The sequence below is a fragment of the Phocoena sinus genome, chromosome 12 (assembly GCF_008692025.1).
Source record: "Phocoena sinus isolate mPhoSin1 chromosome 12, mPhoSin1.pri, whole genome shotgun sequence".
Lineage (NCBI taxonomy): Eukaryota > Metazoa > Chordata > Mammalia > Artiodactyla > Phocoenidae > Phocoena > Phocoena sinus.
Genome location: NC_045774.1, coordinates 32,805,314 through 32,831,820, shown reverse-complemented (window position 1 = coordinate 32,831,820; position 26,507 = coordinate 32,805,314). Strand labels below are relative to the sequence as shown.

The 26,507-nt window shown below is 38.8% G+C and overlaps 1 protein-coding gene across 1 annotated transcript in view; it reads right to left on the bottom strand.

Annotated features, from left to right (window-relative positions):
* Positions 1–26,507, bottom strand: part of ARHGAP18 (Rho GTPase activating protein 18) — a 132,156-nt gene that overhangs the window by 47,518 nt on the left and 58,131 nt on the right. Inside the window, 3 exon segments of the mRNA XM_032650801.1 lie at positions 3,063–3,126; positions 6,818–7,056; positions 10,470–10,666. Of these exon segments, the coding sequence (XP_032506692.1) occupies positions 3,063–3,126; positions 6,818–7,056; positions 10,470–10,666 (500 nt within the window).

Genomic DNA, 26,507 nt, shown 5'->3' with positions numbered 1-26,507 from the left:
CGGGGGCCCAAGCTGGGTTTAACGTTCTACTGTTGCTGTCTCGCAATTTGAACAAGAAGCCCTACATTTTCAGTTTTCACTGGGCCTTGCAAATTATATAGCTGGCCCTGGTGACATCTCACAGTTAAGAAAGTAAGTAAAATGGACCCATGTGAATTCCAAAAACAAGAGAAAATGTAAAGCTCTTTGATTGTATTTATCTGCTGCCATCTATGTCACATTATGCTTTTCCAACAGCCTGTGACAATTTTTTTTTTTAATTAGGATAACTAGACCTCTCTCCGATTAATTTTTAAAGTATTAACTTAAATGTCAAAGCACAATTTGAGTTTTACATTCCCATTGGTTTACACTGCTTTATGTTTTACTGTGAATATGTATGTTGGTTTCCTAGGAAACCATTCTAAGAGGAAAAAACTGATTAGCCATTTTCTTAAATTAGAAGCTACCTTTCTAAAAGCTGAGTGTGTATGGTCAAGAATGTTAAAACGACTCCCTCTTCTCCTTAACAGCCCCATGTCAGAGCTACAATAAACACCACCTCCCCATACACACAAACAAATGTTCTGTGCTGAATTCAAAACTGAGGAGAATAATTATAATTAAGTTAGAATACATTTTATACATATGAAGTTCCTCCAAAAATTGGCAAAAATAAAAAACACAATATAGAAAAGGCTTAAGGATCAAATGGTAACTCCAGTTAAGGCAGATAGCAGGAAAAACAGTTTCAGGGGTGATAAAGGAGCACTGCTAAAAGAAATAGTTAACTGATTAATAAAAGTATCTATGAATCAATTATCTACTCTCAAAGAGAAACGTTAACAGAGAATGCTGAGATAAACCTTTTGGCCCTTAAAGCCCAAAAGTGTAAATAATATAATTTATTTAATCTATTCTCCTTTGGTTTTTAAGTGGATAATAGCACTGAGTTAGAAATATTTTACAAAACTCAAAGTTTTTCAATTGGCCAAAATAATCCATATCTTTATTTTAAAAAATAATTTCCCCTCCTCCTTGGAACTCGGAAAAGAAAACATAACACAAAAGTTTTAAAAGTTATTTCGGCATTATTAGTATCTCTAAATGTATGTATTAAACATTGGACTTTCATATACACAGAGTTGTATCATTTGATGAAAAGTTAAGATTGATACTTAGCAGTAGATTAATTAATTTGAAATGCAACAATGCTTGCAACATTAAAATTTTATTTTTCATTTAGAGTAAGTAACTTTGATTGAACATGCATAAAAGCCTACGTGTAGGGAAAACATTTAAAATAGACTACGTAGCTCACACTTACAGATTTCAAATGGAAAGAGCTCCACTTTTGAACTCCAGACAATATTTTCCATGCATTTCATTCAGAACCTTTCAATGTTTGCATAACACTGGTTAATTCACTGGCTAGCAAAAGAGCATGGCATTGCCCAGAACAGGTGCAGTAGTAAATACTCAGTGACTTGGATGGCATTATACACATTCTCTTATTATTCTGACTGGAGGCTCTATGCCCACTTCACAGCATTCCAGCAAAAGCAGATGTAAATCAGGCAGCAAGTTTGTCACATTCCACTCGGCTGCTGCAAGCTAGGCTGGAAGGGACTGCTATAATGAACCTGTCTTCCAGAACTTCTGTTTATATAGCCTACATCACCATCTCTGGCAAAGGAGGAAAACACCAAGAAAGGACAATGTTTTCCTCAGTATTCATTTAGCAATTGCCAGTCACTCTTCCCCAAAGCCCAAAGCATATTGATATTGGCACAAAAGGTTCATCTGTCTCTCTTAACGACCCAGCTCTCTAGCCCGCCTGCACTGGCTATTCCAGCCTGCTTGCCACTTCAGTGCCTACTGGCACACAGACTTAGGGAAACACCCAGTAATTTCATTCTGATATAAAACATGTAACTAAAGAAATATCCACAGAACAGTAAAAATCAAGTGCTTTTATAGACGTAAATATATAGACACGTATGTGTCTATACACACGCATGCATGTGCTTATATATGCACATACGTGTGTGTGTATATATTTTAAGGCAGGGGTGCAGGAGAGAAATTCTGAGAAAAGTATGAAAGGAAGGATAAAGATACTAGATGCTCCAAGACTCCAAAATGTCCCGTATACAGTAATTTTGGACTAACCTTTGATTTTTATAGGAAGGTTGGGAACACTTCCCAGGCCTCCACAGTCTACCTGATACTCCACTACTTCCAATCCAAACACAACACAAGTAATGCCATGAACACTCCAGGTGCCAGGTCTTAAGGACATAAACAAAAGAAAAGTCCCAAGCGGGACTCAGGCAGCCACCAACAACCTTTGCTATAGTTTTTAAGTAACAGCACACTGAGGATTAAATCTGTGACCTAAATTTAGAAATTTTTCCTTTTTGTAAATCCATGAAATAGCTTTAAATTCTTTCTTGGTAAGTATTAATAAAGTCTTACTATTTATTTTCATCCATGCCTTGAATTTCTAATCCAGTTCTGAAATAACAGATACAGAAAAAGGAATGAAAAGGAGAGTTGTAATCAATGACACCCCCCTCAAAAAAATCTTAACTTAAAAAAAAAAAAAAAGTTTTTTTAAACTTTCTGAAAAGCAATCCATTTCTGAGCTAAGAACTTCAGATGTGAAAATGAGGTTCCAAATTCACTGGCTCCCCTCACCAGCTGTGTGGCCTTGGGAAAGTAACTTTACATCTGCAAACCTCACTTCTCATTTGTAGAATGGGTTAAGAACAATATTTACTACATAGATCTCCTGAGTTTATTAAATTAGGTAAATATCTCTGCATAGTACCTGGCACATAGTAAGCATTCGGGAAAACTGACTATGTACAGAGATGTCAGAACAGATAGACATAGACAAATATTTAAAAAAAATCAAAGGCCAACTATATGCTCAGTCTTATGTAATCATCTATTTGGGTACTTTATATGAGTATCTGAATAGAATTTGCTTACCAGAATTGAAGATGAATATTTTAAAAGGTCTTATCTGTTTGTTATACTAATAAATGAGAACATACAAGAGAACAGGTCCAACTTACCATCTTTTCCTTGGTATTTGTTTTCGTCTGTTCTGACTGACTGTGATTCTGCACCATCTGGAGGCTAAAGATAGAACATGGGCCATTTAATCATCTCCACCTCACAACCAGAGAAACGGTACTGTGAAATAACTCTATTACCAACCTTCAGAGTACAAGAAACGCACTCAGAATTATATCAATCACAGAAAACAAGGACTACAGGTATAATCAACAAGCAATCACCCAATAAACATGTGATCACCCACACCTTGTAAGACACACTACTAAGCCCCGTGGGGAATAAGGGCAACATCAAGAGTGTCCCTGCCATCAAGAACGCCGCTATAAATTGAAGGGAAAAGAAAACATATCAAAAAGTTAACAATATCCATTAACAGATGAGTAGATAAACAAAATGCGAGCCACCCACACAATGAAATATTATTCTGCAATAAAAGGAAACAAAGTACAGGTACATGCTACAACACGGATGAACCTTGAAAACATTATACTAAGTGAAAGGAATCAGTCACAAGGACCACATATTGTGTGATTTCATTTCTACGAAATCTTCCGAATAGGAAAGTCATAGAGACAGAAAGTAAATTAGTGGTTGCCTAGTGGGTAAGGAGAGGAATATGAGGAATGACTGCTAATGGGTACGGGTTTTCTTTTGGAGATGATGAAAAGCTGCTAAAATGGATTGTGAGGATGGTTGTGAATCTGTGACTACACAAAAAACCTCTGGATTGTAAACTTTAAGTGGGCGACTTGGTGAATTATCTCTCAATAACGCTGTTATAAAATAAAATTATAAGTCGACATGTAGGTAATAAAATAGAATTCTTCATATTTTTTTAAAAAGCTAGTAATAAATGTGAGATCAACTAAAACTAAATTACCAAGCAGGTAGTAAGAGCTTAGATATTCAAAGGAACTCCTTTTTCGAGGGGTTGTGGAAGTGACACCTGAAGAATGCAGCCCTCCAAGGGTTTATGGACACAGGAAAACATGGCTGGCTTCTCTCACCAGTAAGTGTGTCCAGGCTGTACTTCCTCCTCTCCAAGTAAGGCTTCAGGAGGAATTCAGGAATCAGGAAGGGGAGTCTAGATCAATCATACACAGAGGTCTATTTGAATGAACTGTCTTTAAAATACTCATTCCACTGGATTTTCCTCTCCATACAAAAGAAGATAGCCTTTGTAGTCCCCTCCCCACATACTTCAACTCAGGTGTTAGCAGAGGAGAACTCCCCTCTCCACCTGCAGTCCAAGAAGAGTCTAGAAAAGCACCGGGGCAGGTACGCAGAGGTGCTCTACTTAGAGGTTAGAGGTACCCAGGTCAGTGTAGAGCGACTACCAATCACAGAAGTGGTACGAGAGTCGTGGCACTACTTCAGTCCCCCTCAGGCAGGGCAATACCATCCTCCTCCCTCTGCCCACGAGCCTGCAGAAGGCCAGCACTCCACGGCACAGGGCACACAGGGAGTAATTCTAATCTTACACAGGAACACGTATTTTGGAGCAGGTGGTTGGAATTGTTTTCCTAAGCAATTGAAGATAACAGTGCAGATGGTATTCATTTCTGTATTATATTTCCCAGTGTCAGCAAGGGCTTCATGAGGAAGCATTTGAAACGGAAGAGCTGAATATGGACAGTCATCTCTCAGTATCTGTGAGAGACTGGTTCCAGGACACCCCCCACCCCTGCCCTTGCGGATCAACACTGGAGGATGCTCAAGTCCCTTATAAAAAATGGCATAGTATAGCCAGCCCTCCGCATCCACAGGTGCAGAACCCAGGGATACGGAGGGCCCACTGTACTTAGTTGAGAATAGAAGAATTGCAAGTAAAGATAGCTGGCCCATGTCTGCTTGAGGGATGGGGGACATATTTCTAATGGGTGGCAGTGTTTCGATTAAAGGCATAAAGTGTAAGCAAGTTAACATTATTTTAATTTACTTGTGCTATTTCTCTCTTATTGACTCCATCAGATGATACAACTCACCAGTTACCTTGAACTCAAACCATGTGGTTTAGACATTACCAAGAATTTGCTGGAAAATGTTGCTTGAAGCATTGAGTAGCAACATCCTCTTAGAGACTGGCAGGAATCCCACAGTATATGGTTTGCTTAGGCTCAGCGCTCTGCCCCCCCCCCCCACCCTTTTGTTTCCTCTTAACTCCCTCAGGGAGAGCTCTTTAATTGGGAAGGAAATGTCATAATACTATATTTCCTTACTATTCATTTTTCTACAGCTAGAAACCAAGTCCAGTCCTTCAACCCCAGTGGATGTCCCAAATAACGACTGGGTGGTATGCAAGCGCGTAACTGCCTCACAGCAGCCAGAGACCTACCTAGAGCAACCCAGTCACCCCAAAACTCCTATAAAATGGACTGGATTTGATCTACAATTGACCATGCAAATAGAGCAGGAACCTGCAGCTATAAAGGATTTCTTGGAAGAATGAAATGTCTACAAAAAGCAAAAAACCTCTATATGACAGAAAGATACCTTAAATATAAGTCCATTTAGTCCCTCATTCTTTAAAGATTTTTGTTACCCTTTATTTATAGTGTAAATACATCTCATGTATTTACTGAGACTACTAATAACAGAAGCATATATGTAAACCCAAACATAGCAGGATGCACAGTGGTTAAAAGCACTTATTTAGAGTCTGACAAATCTGGGTTTACTATCTACAGGACCACTGAGCAAGTGACTTAAAGTCTATGAGCCTGTAGAATGGAAACAATGATACCTCACTCACAGGACAGCTCTAAGGATGAAATGGGATATGGCATGGAAAGTAGTCGGCACAGTAGGTGTTCAGTAGTGGCAGCAGCAAATATAACTGCTATTATTATCACTGCAATCATCGTTCAACATCCATTCTGTTTGTTCTCACTCCAATCATCCAACTGGGTCTTCTAGACCAGAGCTATTCCAACTTCATCAGAGAACAGTCCAGAGTATAGATCAACTTTGACCTTAAGAACATCATTAAGTTCAGCTGACCTTTTTTTCCTCTTTGTAGCAAGACTTTCTTGTTGAAGGAGCAGATGATATTAATTTACATTTTGTGCAAGCTCTTGAGGTCCTCCTGGACAAGCCACTAGCAGCCTACCAACTGGCTGTACTGAGCTGCATTGTTCTACGCCATACAGATCTCCTACTTGTACCATGCCTCCCCTGATAGCCATCAGCCCCAGAGTCTCGACCAGACTCCAACAGCTTCCACTAATAAATTCATCATCTTAGCAAATATCTACCCAAATCTTCTATGTGCTAGGCACCGTGCTAGGTGCTAGATGCAAAGGGGAAGTTATTTCATGTTCAGGGTTCTTGTTTTATAATTCAGCTACAATTAGCTCCCTCACATTCCACTTCCATTCATCCCCACATGAGTCCAGAGAAAAAGCAAATTTTCCTAAAAGAGTTAACATAGAAGGAAGAATCCTCTCCCTTTGACTTTTCTGTAAGTAACAATTAGCAGTCACATTGTCTAGGGGGTTGGGGCCATTCCTAAAGCTCCAAGGACACCTAACACAGGGACTGTCACAGAGAAATGTAACTTGTTTCATTTTCTGCCCCATCAGTATAACTTCTAGAAGGACAGGGGTCAAGTCCCTCTTGATCATGGAGAACATGGAGCTTTAGCGCCTTGCATGTACACGCCCATTAAGTTTTTAATGATCTGAATTAAACTGGATGGGTTCAATTGATTCTAAGCAATTATTCCTTTGCTTTATCAAAAAAGAAAACATACCTCCCTTTCTTTTGACCCTCTCTGTTGAGCAAATATATCTCTGACGTCAGGAACCTGGTACTGTTTGTTTTTTTTCCTCAAGGTCTGGGAGACAGTCTCTACTCGTTTCTGAACAGCTGCCGCCTGTGTCCGGGTCAGTGTTGATAAAAACACCATGCTTTCTTGGGGATCTCCAGCAGCCTCTCCAAAGAGATTGGACAAACCGGCCTCCTTAAGCCACTCTTCTTCCAGTTCTCCCTCTAAGACAATAGAGAAGAATGGTATTTAAATCACAAAATATGAGAACGTTTACATTTTTTTAAGCTGTTTAAAAACTCTTACTGAAACTCTTATATCACAACCTAACCGCAGTGCTAAGAATCATCATTTGAAACTTGGACAACTGCCATAAACTCCAGGCATAAAGATATCAAATTTTAGATCCATTTCATATACACTCAATTAAAAGTTTTAAATGACTTCACATGTGATTAACCTCTATAACTTCCCTGCAGATTAACCAGGGGAAGATAATACTGTTCCCTTTCCAGAGATGAGCAAGCCATGAAAAGATAACTTACTTCCATCAAGTTACAGAAGGAAGTCGATGCTGGGGATGGCCATTAAAGCCCTGTTTCTTGGCTTAAATTCAGCACTACCCGAGTCCAACCCTAACTGACGGAAAGGCTTGTTTTCTCTGCTCGCTGTAGCTGACAGGGAGTGTGGCAAAGAAGTAAAGAGCATCTGGACATCAGGAACTAATCAATTTCAAATTAATTTTTTTAACCCCCCAGGTCAGCCCATCAAAGTCATGTTTTTTACAAAGTTTTTTTAAAGCACACTATTTTCAGCAAAAAGACCAAAATAGCTTATTATAGGAAACCAATTAAACAACTGAATCCATTCAAAACACTGAAAGGAAGTAAACAGTAAAGCAAATGTTGTATACGATCTAGTGACGATTCGGGTCTTCCCTGGCAGTCCAGTGGTTAAGACCCTGTGCTCCCACTGCAGGGGCACGGATTCGATCCCTGATCATGGAACTAAGATCCCATATGCCAGGCGTCGTGGCCAAAAAAAAAAGGAAGATCTGTTGATGATTAACAGAAAAACTGAATGATAACTAGAATAGATTTACTCCAAGCTCCATGTTTATAGAGGAAATTGAAAGATCAAGGACTTGAGACACAAAAGACCTGTGTCCTTACCCCATTTCTGCACCTTGATGGCCATGTCACTTTGGCCGGGTCACTTAGCCTCAAGCTGACTCTGTTTTCTCATCTGTAAACTAAACCACAGCTGCCCTGGGTGCCTCATAACCAAATGTGAGAATGTCACATGGGAAGAACTTTGCAGAGCTCTATTATAGTCCATATCACATGATGGAGCCCTGACTGGTGTGCCCATCTATCCCTCTCTACTATCTAAACTCCATGAGGGCAGAAATAAAGTATTAATAACCTTGGCTTCAAGAAACATAAGGCAGTGCCAGGCATTCTGCATGCCAGACAACAAAAACTGTTTGCTGACATAAAAAGTCAGCCGTGATTATTAATGCTGTTAAGGTAGAACTTGGTATATGTGTATCAAACCAAATGGCCAGAAAAAAGCTGATATTGCCATGATAAGGGAAGTAAACAAGATTACAGTATAGAGTCACTTGTTCCATTAAAAAGTAGAGGTAAAATTCAAACAATTTAAAGTCAAAAAGAAGGCATGGGTGTACAGAAACAGTCCCAATTCTTCTTGATAATCACAACACTCTACGAATCCATTTTAGTCTTGGAGAAGTATGAAATAGCTAAGGACACATGGCTATGTAACAGGCTTGAGTGCTGCTTTCTGCAGAATGTTTTTTCCTTACTCAGCAGGCCACTGGTATGCTGCTGCCATCTTGAAACATTGAGACAGAAAGGTTGGGAGACACTATTACCACAAAAAAGCTCAACTGGATTGGTAAAGTGAGAAAGAATGAGAGTAAAATGAAAGAGAACCCAAATAAAAGAATGAGTTGGTTATAATTTTCTTTTACAAATCAGTGTTAAATTAAGGAAAATCTCTAACTTTTCTTTTTCAAGTATTATCGGTTGCTTTTTTTCAACAAATGGTATAGCAAAGGAGAAAAGCCTATTTATGTATTGATAGATTTCAGTACTAAACAACTTGATGCTAAGTCATTTAGCATTATTAAGAAGTCTTCTGTTGAGAGCCTCCCTGGTGGCGCAGTGGTTAAGAATCCGCCTGCAAATGCAGGGGACCGGGGTTCGAGCCCTGGTCTGGGAAGATCCCACATGCCGCGGAGCAACAAAGCCCGTGCGCCACAACTACTGAGCCTGCGCTCTAGAGCCCGCGAGCCACAACTACTGAAGCCCGCGCACCTAGAGCCCGTGCTCCACAACAAGAGAAGCCACCGCAGTGAGAAGCCCACGCACTGCAACGAAGAATAGTCCCCACTCCCGCAACCAGAGAAAGCCCACACACAGCAACAAAGACCCAACACAGTCAAAAATAAATAAATTTATATATATAAAAAAAAGAAGTCTTCTGTTGAAAAACAGGTCACTACTAGCAGTGGGTCCCAAGGTACTATCTGTGGCTCTTACTTTCTTGGCATTTGTATCAATTTATACACCAAAGACTTACTTACAAACTTATAGATGGCACAAGGCATAGAAAGAATGCTAATATAATAGATGCCAGAGTTGGGCATCAGAAACCTAGTGTCTACTTTAATTTAATAGATTAGCAAAAAAAAAAAAAAAGCATGAAATTTAAGGGGGAAAAAAAAGTGAAGTTTTACATGTTTCTTCCAGAATATCAAATACAGTAGTGGAGACTGTGGGAAATGCAGCTAGAGACTTGAGTGAAATTATGAACCAAATACAAGAAGTAAATATGGAGGCTAAGAATGCTAATACCATCTTCCACTGTCCAAATCTGTACCCTGAGCTTAGCTGGCTAAACTGTGGCACTGCTGCCAATCTGGAGGATGATATTTTGAAAGATAAGATGACCAGTACTGGGACAGGTCTGCAAATCACCAACAAGGATGGATTTATGTGAATCTTTCCTTCTAGAAAAAGTTGCTTGGCTAGTACCAAGACAACTATCCTCAACCATTTGAAAGGCTATCATGCAAAAAATAATACAGACTTGTTCTGATCTTCCAGAAGGCAGATCTACAATAAGTGAGTAAAAGGTAGTGTAGAGCAGATTGTAAATCAATAAAATAAAGAACACCGAAACAGCTCAAGCTGACGGAAAAGCAGCATCTATACTCATATCATCAGCATCTATACTCACTAGAGGCCAAATGGCCATGTGGCTAGGATATCAAAGAAGGAATTTAAATAAAGCTTAGATGATTTCAAAATTCTAGTCTAAGAGTCTATGATACAGCAAGCTTAGCCAACAAGATTCTAGCCACATCCAAAACTAAGTGAATTTACTTATGCCACTTATATTTGTCAGCTGCATCTATAAATCTGCCAAAATTAAGTCATTTTCAAGTTGAAAGGCAGCTACCATTTATCTTTTTCTGGTTTTCCTAGCTTTAATTTTTTTTTCCTCCTCTTCCTTTCCATGTATTCATTTCCCATCTATACATATTAAAAAAGAGAGAGAGAGAGAAAAAGAAAAAAAGAGAAAGAAGTTTTGCTAATTTCATTATTACCATCAGGCTCTTTGACAACCACCACCTCTTGATTTTCTTGTCTGTTCTCACTGGATTTCTTGATATTTTCTAGTTCGGTCCAATAATCTTCCATAGATAGTTCATCCAAAGAATCCTGGGAACTTGATCGATCAAATGGAGGTCTTTCTATAACTTTGGTGATTTCCTGGTTCATGGTATACTGGCCGTATCTGCGACTATAAATTCAAAAGAAAACACGGCTCATCTCAGTACATGAGGAAGTAGTACAATTTCTAAAATATCATAGCACTGAGCTGGAGAATTTGGAAACTCAAGTTCTCCTTAACAAAACCAAAGAGATGTGTATTTTGAAACTGTTTATCTTGAGAGGCTACTGATTATAATACGCTTGTAGAATGAACAGTTTTATCCTCTGTGGAAAAGCATGGCAAAGAACAAACAGCAATGTGATAAATATTTTTCCATTTCACTTAAATTATTTTAAGGCTTCTTTAAACCTGAAAATTTGTTCTTAGAAAGCAACAGGTTAAATCTTGATTAGAGGTTAATTAAATTAGGATTGAATTTTACACAGTATTTCATATTTATCATTGATACCTAAAAATCAAACTCAATCAACCCTTACATAGCAAATATCCACAATCAATGAATGAGGCACCATTTGAATTTTCATTTTGTTTTTTTTGGAACCAAAACATCAACAGAAGGATGGTATATTAAGTTTGCTGTTACACTCTATTTTAGAAAGCAACTTTTAATATTTACACTTATAAATGTACCCATTACTTACATATATTTTAAAACATGGTAAAAAATGTATTTATTGGCAATTCTGAATAAGTAGTTAGGAATCACCTTGTACACATTTAGTTAAATATAATCTATGAAGAAAAGGATAAGTGAATAAATTTTTTAATGACTTCAACTATATTTTTTTCTGTATAAGTCATATCCTACCTACTACTAACATTGAATTAAAGTGCCTAATAATTTAAAAAACCCATATAGAATAGAAATATTAAATTGCTTCATTATTGTTTATATTGAGATAGAGAGGGAAAAGCCTTATTACTTGAAGAAGGAAATTTTTCAGCTATGGTTTTTCCCCTTTATATTCAATAATTTTTCAGAAATACAATTTGAGTGGAGACAATAACTGGTGAATGAGTGTTTTGTTACTCTGATATCAAATTGCTTTTTTATCTCCCAAGAAGACATTAGGAAGTAATACTCTGCTAGACTGGTTTTACTTACTGCACATAGAGAAAATAAAAAGAAATGCAACAAAACAAAATTCTTTAATAGTGTGTGAACATTTTCACATTTAAACTGGCCTTTCCCATAGTTATTTAAAATAGTAGGATTTAATACAGCATAAGGAAGAAGGTCACTAAACTCTGGTCGAATCTACCCAGGAGTTTAATTCCAACTGACTTAGTAAAAGTCAAAGAACTTAATTACCTATTGCTGCAAATAAATGCAATATAACTGACTACTTAACTGTAATGCGCTAATCGGCCAGTTTTATCCCTTTAAAGATGGTTCTCTCTGCCTTGATTACATACTTTATTAATGCTGGTGGCATGAATGATGGAACAATCCCTATAATCTCACCCCAGCAGCAATCCTGGCCTGGTGATGGGTGGGCGTTAGAATGAGGGCCAACAGGAGGAAGTCTAGACATGTTTGTGTGAATCTCTTTCCTCTAGCCTCCATTGTCCATTGTTTGCCGCCCCCCATCCCTTAATTCAAAGGACACTTCCTCCCTCCCTGCCCCAACTCCTGTTTACATCCTTGTATCCCACCCTGCGGCCATGATACCACCGGTGTTCTCAGTTTAGGGTTTACACTCCTGATTCTTAAGTTACAATGTGAATGAGAAAGCTCTCTTTTCTCTTAAAAGTGAAAAGTAAATTATATTTTTTATTTCTGTGATCACCAGCTCAACTGATCTCTGGTTCATATTCCTTCATCCTGCTTTATCAGGATAGCTAAAGCTAATTTACAGTGTTTGCCGGATTCATTTTTGGTTTATCTCACGTCAAATATATAGACGCCCTTCCTTGCTTTTGTTCTACCTCTCATTATAATGTAAGATTGTCTACTTTATTGCTATTTTCGACAACCCTTAGCCCCACGGGAGATCATGATGAGAACTGTGGAATGTGTGAAGTATGACTAATGCCAAATAATTTGGTTCATCTGCTCACAGGAAAGTGGTGCGTTGAACGAAAAGCACATTAAGCCTTTCACTCCTGAAGGAATGTGTTTATTCTGGCAAGAATTTTCCAGTAAATTTCCATTAAGATAGGAGCATGTGCAGAAAAATGCAAGGGCATTGAGCAACAGCGTTGTTATGTAAATATACCTTCTATAGCAAGCCCTGCTTTCCAAACACGCATAAAGCGAAAATATCGCTTAGTGCTGATGAATGACTCAGTATTTTGACTTTAATAAGATTCAAAAGCTGAACAGGTTTGTTGTAACAACCTGAAGACACTGAGTCATGAAAAGGAGGATTTTTTTTTTTTCTTTTTTTGGATCACTGGCAAATGTTGCAAGAAAACAATTTTTTTAAATATTAGGGGATGGAGTGAAGGTAGGAGGCAACCGTCCAGTGACAGTTCCCTCCTTAGCTGCCGAATAGTTTATATTTTCTCTAAAAAGGTGACTGAACATTCTTTATTCACAGTTTACATCAATAAACATGTCATGACACTGCTTTTCTTCCTAGAAGAGTCTCACTTTTGTACTCCAGACAGGCCACGGCTAAAAAGTCTGGCCCTTCTTAAAACTGTCCTGGTAAGAGGCCAGTTAACTAGTTTCCTCTCTTCTGTTTTTAGGAGTATGTTTTACGACACCATGTTCATTCTGCAAATTGGGCTCAAAAACATAAAAGCAACATCTGCTAGACATAATGAAGTATGCAGCAGAAATATTCTGTATTTCCAAAAGATCCCAGGCAACACATGGTGTTCAAATCAGAGAAACACACGCTTTGCCCCACAGGCAACTACTAATTACCTCCGCCTGACTTACCAGCAAATGATGGTTCTCTGTTTGCTTTTCCTCACTCCCCATCCAGAATCCCATGCGCTAAACATCCATGACCACTCTTCCAAAACTCCCCCATTTCTCACCTTTTACAACTATAACTACAGAACTAGACACTGTCCTCTAAGAGAAGATGCTTCCTAGTCCACTGTACAAGTCTTGCTCTAATACATCACAGTATTATCACTTGGGCTTTTTTCCCATGGGCACTATAGCATCACCAGCAAATACTCAACTTTACAGACTCCCCATGGGCCTTCATGGTGTGTTATCTTGCTGACATGTCCTCATGCTGTGTTGATAAAAACTGGAGTTTTGTTTCCTTATATTTTCCCCAGGTTTATTTTATCCCATTTTTCTGTAATATTTTTTCCACCTGGCCAGTGAATTTCAAATGTACTGATATCATCAGGGTGTTAGTGATACCTGTTATTTTTTTTTGTTGTAGAGGATCTTAAAGTGATCTGACACAAGCTGTCCTCCACAAGGAGTTAAGAGTTTGCCACGCACCATGCTGTGGTCCACTAGAAGAAAATTTCTTGATTCGTCCTAGCACCAATGCAGTCAGTGAAACAGCAGGAAAACATATAGGACTAGGATTCATAAGTACCAAATGGTTCCAGCTCAACATTTTTTTCATGATCCTTGGAAAATCACTTCTCCGATTCTAACATTTTCCTATCTATAAAATGGAAAGAATGCCAACAGCCTTCACTGCTTTGTCTGTTGTGAGTTATCAAATAAGAATTCCTATTAAAGTGTCTCAGAGGTAACCAAGAAGAAGGCACTCAAGTTAGCATCATTGCTAACATTTGTGTAACTGCTAACTACAGATAACTGCCACTCCCATAGTTTAATAAGGTCACCTTCGCCCTCTTCTAAGGTTCAGAGAAATTACTTATCCTCTAGGGACAGTCATTCTTAAACCTTTGGTCTCAGACCTCCTTTCCACACTTAAAAATTTTCAAGGGCTTGCTTCCAGAGTGTTTTTGAGATAGATTATATCCACTGATATGGACACTATTAGATATTAAAACCAAAAAAATGTAAACACTAATTAATTTAAGAATAAGAAGAATAAATATCTTAAATAACATTTGGGGCAGGGGGGAAGCCCTATCTATGTTTTCCAAACCAAGACAGAAAAATAGTGAGATAAGTAGCATTGTTTTACATTTTTGAAACCGTCTTTAATGTCTGGCTTAATAGAAAACATCTGGATTCTCACATCTGCCTCTGCATTTACTCTTCTGAGATATTGTAAGTCATGTCGTTTCTGGGAAACTCTACTGTATTCTCAAGAGAGAATGAGAATGAAAAAGGCCAGTAACATCTCGGTGTTATTATGAAAATAGTTCTGATCTCCCAGACCCCTGAAAGGGTCTCAAGAGCCTCAGGTGTTCCACGACCACACTTTGAAAACACTGCTCCAGGATTTCTCAAAAACACCGAACGGATCTGGAAAAGCACTTTTCAATTCTGTGGGCAACACTCCAGAAAGCCTTACTGAAAGAAACAGACATGCTTTCCTAGTGACCTTTGACCTACTTCTTTGTTTATTTTAGTTTAGTTTTACAGCCTTTCATCAAGACTGGGACTTATTCCAATGATATATCCATATTTAATTCATACTACAATGACAAAGAATAAAAGCATTATTTAAAAACCCCTACCTTGCCAATGTCTTCCATCATTTGCTTTTTTTTTTTTTTATAAATTTATTTAATTTATTGATTTATTTTTGGCTGCGTTGGGTCTTCGTTGCTGCGTGCGGATTTTCCCTAGTTGTGGCGAGCGGGGGCTACTCTTCCTTGCGGTGCGTGGGCTTCCCACTGCAGTGGCTTCTCTTGTTGCGGAGCACGGGCTCTAGGTGCCCAGGCTTCAGTAGTTGTGGCATGTGGGCTCAATAGTTGTGGCGCACGGGTTTAGTTGCTCTGCAGCATGTGGGATCTTCTCAGACCAGGGCTCGAACCTGTGTCTCCTGCATTGGCAGGCAGATTCTTAAGCACTGCACCACCAGGGAAGTCCCCCATCATTTGCTTTCATCCGCCATGTACAATGGGCAGAAATCCTGTCTAAGCTTCCCCTTTTGACCAGTGTATTTGAAAATATGTATTTTCTTTAATGCTCCTTTGTCATCCATCTGTATCTCTTCCTACAATTATCTCAAGGCATTTATTTGGAACTAGGACATTTCTTTGAACTCATATTTAACAATCTGATCCAATCTCGACTTTTTGTACCCTGCCCCATCAAGAATCATATTGCTACACTTATATTCGGTCTGTCTCCTGGTCCTGCTCCTTCCAGGGCATTTCTGTGGCCCCAAGTCTGCTTTCGTGAAGTCCTTTGATGCTAGGACTTGGTTTTGTTTATTTGTTTTCTTTTCTTACAAGATCCTCACACGTACACTCTCTTTCGTGCTCCTTATTCTACTTTTACTTCCAACATGGGAAAAGAAGTGACTGGGTTGAGAGATATAAGAGAATAAGGTTATTTTTGTTTTGATTTTTGGTTCTGTTTTTAATGTGCCAAAAAAAAAAGTTCTTATTGAGATCATTGCTTATCAAACCATAATGACCAAGTATATTTTAGATAAAGCCATATTTATTGAAGTGTAAATTTTAGAATGGTATTAGACCTTAGAGATTTAAACCTATCCCATCATTTTCTAGATGAGGTAATGAGGCGCCAGGGTTAAGTCTTCTTCAAAATCTCAGCAAAGTGATGGCTGAACCAAAATTAGTGTCCTCATTTCTTTTTCGGTCTATTATACCAAATAGACTAGAAAGGGTAGAATTTACTTTTTTCACGTCTGATGCTCCAGTCTTTGTGAGTTTATATCGCACACAGCAAAACCAAGAGTGATCTTGTTCACGCAGTCTATAATTAACATTTTTAAATGACCACTACACTTATCTAGAGAAAAATACATTTAACAGTCAAATCATACCTCTTTAAAATGCATGAGAATTCTTTTCCAATGCATTTTATAAAGAGTGGCTTGTGCCATGCTGGGGCAAACTTCAAATATACCCATTTTTTAAAAAGCTTTGTTTTGAAGATGTTTAAAATTTTTTTAATGTTTTAAAAATTCACTCTGTCTCTCCAGCTACATTATCTCTAGGCTGGGGGTAAAAAAAAAGTGTTTCTGATGTGTAGATCTTTCTCTTTTATTTCGTCAGTGATATCAAAGAAGTAATCACTGCCATCATGAGATGGTGAAGCTATTAATACTCGTAATGGCCTGTCCATAAGCCTACACTGAATTTGAATGACTACGAAGAGCTGCAGCTTATGAATGACCCAAGTCATTTTTCCCGGGAAGTGAATGCCTACTATTGTCTAGCTGAAAGCAGTAATTATTAGAAGTGGCTCTGACACCAGAAAGAAAGAACACTGACAGTGCCTTAAGGCAGTAAGAAGTTGATTGGAAAGCAATCCCACACTCTCCCCACTCCCAGGCAGCCTTCAGAGCCCAGGGAAAGGATTCCTCACATCTTCTACCTGACCCAATTGCTATTATTTTTAAAATATATTAGTTAGTTTTCACATTTCAAGTAAACTTACTTTTACCCTTTGCATATTTAACCCCTTTCATGTGGGGGAAGGATAAAACTTACCCATTATTTCTTTCAGCTTTCTTTTTCTTTAAAAATAAACATCACTTAACATACGTCTAGCACATTGCTGTAGTCTTCACAGAGCGTCCGCCCAATTTTGACACACAGCAAAACAATGAGCAAATGAACTGATGATGCTCTATTTACTTAACTTTGCCTAAGTAAAGCTGAGAAGAGAAGCCCAGTAGCGACGCTGCCAAGAGAGAGCTATGAAAACTTGGCTTTCTCACTTCTACAGAAAACTATGGTAGAACCAATTCATATGCGAACATCACTAAAAGAATAGGGGAGGGAACACTCTTGCACTGTTGGTGGGAATGTAAATTGATACAGCCACTATGGAGAACAGTATGGAGGTTCCTTAAAAAACTACAAGTAGAACTACCATATGACCCAACAATCCCACTACTAGGCATATACCCTGAGAAAACCATAATTCAAAGAGTCATGTACCAAAATGTTCATTGCAGCTCTATTTACAATAGCCAGGACATGAAAGCAACCTAAGTGTCCATCAACAGGTGAATGGATAAAGAAGATGTGGCACATACATACAATGGAATATTACTCAGCCATAAAAAGAAACGAAATTGAGTTATTTGTAGTGAGGTGGATGGACCTAGAGTCTGTCATACAGAGTGAAGTCAGAAAGAGAAAAACAAATACCATATGCTAACACATATATATGGAATTTAAGAAAAAAAAATGTCATGAAGAGCCTAGGGGTAAGACAGGAATAAAGACACAGACCTACTAGAGAATGGACTTGAGGATATAGGTAGGGGGAAGGGTAAGCTGTGACAAAGCGAGAGAGAGGCATGGACATATATACACTACAAAACGTAAGGTAGATAGCTAGTGGGAAGCAGCCGCATAGCACAGGGAGATCAGCTAGGTGGTTTGTGACCACCTAGAGGGGTGGGATAGGGAGGGTGGGAGGGAGGGAGACGCAAGAGGGAAGCGATATGGGAACATATGTATACGTATAACTGATTCACTTTGTTATAAAGCAGAAACACACCATTGTAAAGCAATTATACTCCAATAAAGATGTTAAAAAAAAAAAGAATAGGGGTATAGGCAGCAGCGACTACCACCAAGTCTAGTAGAAAGAAAGGAGAAAAGGCACAAGACAGAAGGGCATGTGGGAGAGTCATGAGGCAGCCAAAGCAAATTGGAAAAACTCCCTTCCCTTTTAAGTATAGACATAGGGTATGTAAAGGGGAAGTTATGAGCTAACACCGGCCACCAGACATCGGTCTTTCTTATTTTCGAGCTTTGGTTCTGGGTAGAAGTGAGATCCTCATTGTTTTGAGCTCCCCCAGTCTCTCTCAGGAGGCAGTTTTTCCTCCTCCATTGGCATCAAGACTCAACAACAAGTAGCCAAATGGTAGCCAGGGATCTGAATGTCTAAGTCATTTTCCAAGAAGAGGGTAAAGAGATCAGCAGTGGAACTTGACATGAAATATCAAGACCTTGGAAGACTGGTTCAAAGCATATCGAACTGAGTTTGCATATGCACCCCACTCAATTCTCCATCGCCAGGACTTGTATCTACCTGACACTTGGATGTACCTGACACAGCTCTTCTCCAGAACTCTCTCCTTTCCTTGTTCTGGTTAGTTTCAAGCCATCTGGAGATTCAACACCAGCAGCCACTTTGCATTCAGAGCATAGGCTCTCCAGCTGGATCTGTTTTCCAGCTGTCATTACTCAATTTCATATCTTGGTGTCTTTCTCCATGGGGGTTGGAATAAAGAAAGACATTTCCACGCTTCTTCAGTCTCCCCACAATCCTGACCACATCCTGCACTGTGATACTCATGCTTGTATCTCTACCACTCCACTGTATGTTCCTTGCTGCAAGGATCTGCAGAGTTGTTTGTTTGTTTGTTTGGGGGTTTTTGTTTGTTTGTTTTTTCATCTGGGTATCCCTGGGTTTAGCCATCCATTTGCCATAGCAGATGCTTGGGAACTGTTCAATTATTAATTACTGATTTATGGCTGCTTCTGAAACAACAACATCCTTTTAATTTCTAAGGTGTTTCTCATTTAATTGCACAAAACTACAAAGGAATAAAACAAGGACATGAAAAGTGGACAGTAAAGAAATCAGTCATCAGGAAACCCTAAAAGGTAATTAATAGGTAATTGTTCTATGCCTCTGTAACTCTTGGGTGTTTAATTTGAAAGCAGCCTTCCTTATGAGGGAATAAAAACATACAAAAGAAAGGGCCAATTTCATATCATACTGTACCTAATATTAAGTCACAAACAAGCGTTGGCATACAGTTTGTTAAGCCCACCACATTCCCTGGTTTCATCCTGTCAACTTAATCTCTAAAATAAATTTTAAAATATTTGTTGAATGCCTGGTGTATGTTGGGCACCTTATCAGAGATGTCTGTTCAACCAACCTACTCAAGCCTTTATCTTGAAATAGATTATAAATGACACTGAAACTAGGCATGCGTGGAATTTTCCAGTTCCTCACTGAACCAGCGGCCCAGACAACTCTCCAGCGTGGGCCTCTGGGTCATGACCTATGCTTTAGCATTGTCTCAGGCCCTGCTGTGGTTCACCATTCCTTCCTCAGAAAGAATTTCCTTTCCTCTCTGTCACTACCCACTCACCTCCAGCTCACCCTCCACCCAAACAACCATTTGCATAGATTCAGCTCAACAATTTGAGGTTACCTCCACAGCCCATCCTGCGATCCCTCCTTCTGCACGTGACTGTTTGTCACAGTCCTCCTGGATTTGTCTGCAGCTCACTCACTGGTCCAAAATTGAGGCTGTTCTTTCCCGAGATGGAGTCTAGCTTTCTCACCACAATCGTCTAATGCCTGGTTCTTGTTTCACAATAGTCATGAGGCTTCAAAGGTAGCTATCAGCACCCCAAATTGTCATCAACTTTTTATCCTTTTTTTTTTTTTTTTTGCTTTTGACAAATCAAATTTTTGTCTTTTTGGTTTCAGGGCTGTGCTTTTTTCTTTCTGAGGAATCCATCAAGTTCTCAACACATTTTCAGAGGTGAAATGAAGAAAGGGATTCACTAATGAAGACCAAAAGTCTTCCCCATCTTCTCTAATATGCCTGAACTCGTCATTCACGAAGTCCCCATCATGCCTTCTATTAGCTTAGAATCTCAGCATTACAGGTCACCAACATGCCTTAAAAATACATTAATACAAACAGATAAATTTTCATCAAAGTGCAACTCTCTCACATACAAGACATAACGATATACTTCAGGATCTGGGATCCAGGATAGATGTTTAACTGTTGGCCAGGAATCTCATTCTGGGCGCTGACTGACTAAATATTGACAAATCACAGTTTTCTGATATCCCCCTCCAATTCATAAAGTAGGTTGCTACTGATTCATAATACCTACCACCATATAGGTACTAACAAAATATCTGTCGATAAAACACAAAATCATGAACATTAATATTTTTTAAATTTAATATTGGAATAGTGTTGAATAAAATATTGGTTTCACTTATTTCTGTGGGCCAACCTCTTGCCCTTCTGTAAGACTTTATATACATAGTAACATCGATTTTCCTATGCCAGTAAAAACGTGGACACAAGGCAAAGTTGGATTTTTTAAAAAAAACCTTTTGATAATAACTGAAGCTAAATGCATGGGCACATACTCTGGAAAAGATGCGGGCATTATTATTAAACTCTTTTTGGTTCTTTGTGATTATTTGTTACAATAAGGTAGAGAAATCATCTATCTCAGTGGGGCTACAGGGGCATGAAACCAAGCTTCCACCAGACAGCATAAGGAATGCTATAGACAAACACTGGAAAAAAATGTTAAAAGTGAAAGGATGTCTGTGTTTATGTTACACAATGAAAAGGGAGAGGATACACACTTCTACATCATTTCAAAGTAATGCTGGTGAGTAGTAATAGCAGAACAATTTAAAACAGCAGCAACAGTGTGGCAAATACCTGGGTGGGAAAAAAGAAAGCTGCTTTACTTAGGCTGCAAAGTGTAATTTTATGGATAGCTCCAAATGACCTTCGAAGACTATAATGCTCCACCGATAAGTACTGAAGGCCAGGAAGTATTTTTATAAGCCAGGTCCTAAAAGTCAGCTCTACTGAGGAGATGGAGTGGGGTGGTGAAGAAATAATTTCCGGCTTTTCAAATAATTTAGCCAAGCTTAGAAACAATCCATCTGTAACATTTTCCACTAAATGTCTTCAGGAGTCAGTTACAAAGTAGACGATGTGAATATTACAGGATAAATTTTCCTTTGTAAATGAGATTATCTGAGACCTCTTTCTTCTTAGTATGCTTTAGAATCTGAGCTGACCCAACACAAGTCAGATATGAACGTAAGTAGCCTAAAAGAGACATGAAATATAAAATAAAACATGGGAAACTAAAGGCAATTTCCAATGGTAAAGTACTGCCTGCGGGTGGGGGCTTTAACCTTAACTTTTGAAGGAAAAACAAAACAAAAATCCCACAAAAACGAGTGTTTTCACTCAAAGCCACCAAGCTCTGTTTGGAGGACAGGAACAGGTCTCAGAGGGCAGAGAGACCTAAGGTGATCATGAGGGATGGGCAAGGGCTTTATGGGAAGGAATTATGGGAACATACAGGCAATGAGGGGAGGAAATGCAGAAAGGAAAGAAAATATATTAATAAGAAAACATAACTAATGCTATTCCTTAGCATTACCACATCATCTGGCATAGTTATGGGCACACTGAGCTCTGGTAAATGCCACCCACAGGACATCAAATTCTGGGAGGATTAAATCCTCCAAACTGGAAGTTTATGAACCTGTCCCAGTTGAATTCCTATCTTGGTCCTCTTAGGAAGCTCCTCAGTCTCCAGCTTATCACCAAGCTTATGCTAGCCAGTATACTGACCTGTTACTTACATGGGGCAGCAATATTAGCACTTAGCCAAAAGCAATATGGCATCCAGTTCCAAAATGCCACTCCATGTGGGAATTTGAAACAAGCTAAGAAGTCCACAAGAAGCCAGTGTCCCTGAGAGTTCCCTCCCTAGCCACGACCCAAGCTGTTGGCTCTCTATAAAAAGCTGATGCTAAATCAAGGCCCAGCTCAAGGACGTCCACCTCCAGTTTTCCACTGCCACCCCTCTTGCTCTCTACTGCTATCCCCACTTCTCTACATGGATTCTCCTTTCTGCCCAGTCCCAACAAAGAAACAATCCAGACAGAGTGATATCTAATTCCTTCCCAAAGGTCACCTGCTGAGTTGCCTTCCCGACTCCCACATTCTGAACTGGCCAAGGCTCCCAGGAACTCACATCCCAGCCAAGTGTGTTACCCATGCCCTTCCTTGCCAGGAAAGAAGAGGTGGAAGAAAGAGTTGTTGTCTCAGGAAGCTAACACTGCAGAAGAGATTAGCCATTGGGCCACTGACTAGAGAACAGAGCCTCCTGAGACCAGAACAGAATCTGAGTAAGTGCTACAAGGAGGAGATGAAAGGACTAAGAGGATGTAGTGCCCCTAAGGCAGAAGGTGGTAGCTGTGCAGGGCACCAAGGGCATGGTAGCCAGGCAGGATGATGGGATCAAAGATGAACTTCCTTTATTTGCTATACAGCAGAAACTAACACAACATTGTAAAGCAATTATACGCCAATAAAGATGTTTTTTAAAAATAAAATAAAAATTTTTTTTAAAAAAGATGAACTTCCTTTACTATCTTGTCAGGGTAAGCTGTCGGAAAGACCTAGGTTGTCAGATACCTAGGTATCTGATCTGTCAGATCAGTAAAGATCCAAGATTTAGAACTTTTTCTTGCTCTTTGTTTTTCTTTTTCAACTCAGGTGTTTGAGGGCCAACTCTTAAGGGTTCCCACCTCATAAAGGACTTTAGTTTTGCTGAAGCTGGTTCTATAAAGTAAAATATGCAGCTTTTACTAGAAATATTGTGAAACTCTAAGCATATGCCAACCAATCTAATACAGGAATATAAATTTCTTAATCCAACAGCTTTGTGAACAGAAAGTTTCACTGAACAACAATGCCTACATTTAATCCTCAGTCTTCATTACGATATTGGGCAGAATTTCCTACTTAAATTTTTATTTTTTAAAAAATCATTGTGGTTATAGTTTAACAATGAAATTAACCTACATAATGAAGTATATTTTCCATTTCAAGTAATGAAGTGGACACTGGAAAAAACAGTGGAATTGGGATGAAGTCAACACTTCAGTGTTTTGGTGGAATGATGCCACAGAGCTTAGGTTCTTGCTTGATAATAATAAACAGATAACCAAGTTGTGATTCATACATTCATTCAACAAATACTGGCTCCTCATTCATTGCAAGGTACTATACATGTTGGTATCCAAAGCAGCACAGAGCCTCAACTCTGATCCCTGAGAGTTTACATGGTATGAGAAGAGATAAAACACGTAGGAAAACAACAAGCTAGGGCAGCACAGGCTCCATGCAAATGACTGGTGCAGACAGCAGGTGCTGTAGTGCTCACTCCAGTTAGACACAGGCAGACACAGTTGCCAGAAAGTGTACAAAATGTTTGTAACACAGTAAGAGGAGGTAAGAAGGGAGATTCCAGGCTCTTGCTATACCTCATTCTAATTTTATAAAGCTCTCCCCAGAGCCAACAATGTCTTCCTGTTATTTGATTCAACTTTACTTCCCTCTAATTTAAGCCCATTTCCTCTGAGCAAAGAAGGAATTAACCAGTGTCCTCTTTATATTAACCCCTTTGCTGGGAATAGTTTTAAGTCGGTCCTTTACCATATCTTGAATTGGCCAATGAATAACATTCATTTACTTTTTCCTCCTATATTTTAAAAAGCAGTGTCTTAGAAATATACTCTATAGTACACATTCTTAATGGCATAATACAGGTAACTGTGTATAATACAGGTATTATAATACAGGTATCATAATACAGGTAACTGTGTATCATAATACAGGTAACTGAATCATAATACAGGTAATCATAATACAGGTAACTGTGTATCACCTTTGTTCTGAAATTTTCCAATTGGTTCTTGCTCTGCAAGTGAAACCTCCAAGGTGATGGTGATTTTAGAAGCAAGTGCCTGTTTGGGCTGCGGTGGGTGGCCCTTGGCACAGATACCAAAGTTAGAAACCTAATCATAAATGTTTCTTCTTCCTCACTGAGGACTTAAACACTGTTGCTTTACATGTGAATTGCTTCCCATGGATGGTTCTGCTTTCTTTTTTAAAAAGCCTTTGCTAATGATCTGCATTAATATTATGCTAATAAAAGTTAAGGGGATGCTAACTAATTCAGTCTCTTCAGTAGTAACTAAAGATCAGAAAAAGAGAGGTAATTTGCATATTTTCATGAACGGAGTGAACTGGTATTTAAATACTCGCCACCATTTCTGAAGAAAAATAATAATACATGTTGGGCCAGCCTGGGCAGAAGTAATTCCTCCAGTGGAAGCATCTCGAACCCAAGTATTTCAAGAGACCTTTGGCTTCTAAGCATGAACCTCAGATGACAAGGATGAGCATTCAAACACAGGGCAACCTTCTGCATCGTAAATACGTTTCAGTTCCTCTCTGCAGAAGGAATTCACTTACTGTTGAAGCCCATTCACTTCCACTTCTGAGTGCTTATTCCTCAAAAAGCTTCCAAGTGTTGTGGGAACAATGATTAAAAGAGGATCTTTCCATCTGTGCTGCATTAGGCTGCTAGACAGTCCCTCCTGCAGAAACAGCTTTTGCATAATTCATTGCGCCATTTTAAACGCTAATCAGTGAATTGCAAGAAGCTATGGATCGAGTACAGAGGGAAGAGAGACTGACATTTACCGGCTACCTCCTAAGTGGTCACCTAATCCTCACTTTGGGCTACCGCTCCATGAAATCATGGTATATATGCCCTCACTTTATCTCCAACAGGTTCCTACCCTCCACCTCAGGTGCTATCATCACTGTTTGGCCATACTAATGTCCCAGGAATGAGTATTTCTTAGGTTATTATCACAGGGTAGCATAGAAAAGAAGATTCTACTGGAAGACAGAAGAAGTTGGCCTATCTCCAGCCCTACTGTTCACTGTGTAAGCATCATATAAAATTCACCCTATAACAAGAAGAAGAATACCTCAAGTCTCTTCCAATTCTAAAAATTACATAATTTTAATCTATTCATCTGTTCACACTGATTTTTCATGTATAATGTCTTAATTTAGCCAGCCACTTTGCCTTGGAGTTGCCTTTTGTTTGTTTGTTTTTGGCCACACCTTGCAGCTTGCGGGATCTCGGTTTGCTGACCAGGGATTGAACCCGAGTGAAAGTGCCAAACCCTAACCACTAGACCACCAGGGAACTCCCAGAGGTGCATTTTTTTTTAAAGAAAGAGAAACTAAGGTGATGGAAAGGGCCTGTCTGGGCTCCCCACTTACCCCTCCCCTCAACCATAGACACTTTGATAAATACGTTATTTGGAGATCCATTTAAGAATGTACTGCAAAAGGATTCTATGGCTACAGAAAATTAGAAAAACAAGTTGCTTTAGGCATCTCAAGTTAAAAATAAACTTTTATGGAATCCTTAAGCTTTAAACACTGAAAAATTAATTAAGCAGGAGGTTTTTATGATGGTAAGGGATGTGATTTTGAACCAGCAAAAGTACTGAGAAACTATGCAGGCAGTAGGGTTAAAGATGTGGATTACAAATTTTATAATAAACTTTCTCATTTTCCATTTCTTATTACTCCATAGGTCATGGTAAATAAATAAATAAACATTCTGAGTTTTTATTGATTTGTGACATTAACGTAAGTGAGATATGGTAAAGTTCCTGAGGTTTAGTTTAGTAGCTCAGTAAGAATCAAACGAATCATCTCAAAAGACACTACGACTTGGAAAACTGAACTCAGTGGTAGTAGTTTCATAAAAATGATTTTATTTTTAAATCAGTAACTCATAATTGAAAACTTAACCATAAATATTAAATACTTGACAGAATGTTAAAAAGCACAATTGATAGGGAAGGTGGGAGGGAGACGCAAGAGGGAGGAGATATGGGGATATATGTATATGTATAGCTGATTCACTCTGTTATAAAGCAGAAATTAACACACCATTGTAAAGCAATTATACTCCAATAAAGATGTTTAAAAAAAATAAAAAATAAAAAGCACAATCGGGGGGAGAGGGTGGCAGGAAACCTTCCTGAGTTGTTTTGAATGTGACAACAGATTGTTATTTTACAACAGTGCTATCTAATTGAAATAAAAGGCAAGCCACAGTGGTAATTTAAATTTTTCTAGTGGCCACATTAAAAAAGAGGCAGGTAAAAATAATTTTAATGGTATACTTTATTTAACCCAATATACCCAAAGTATTATCATTGCAACATGTA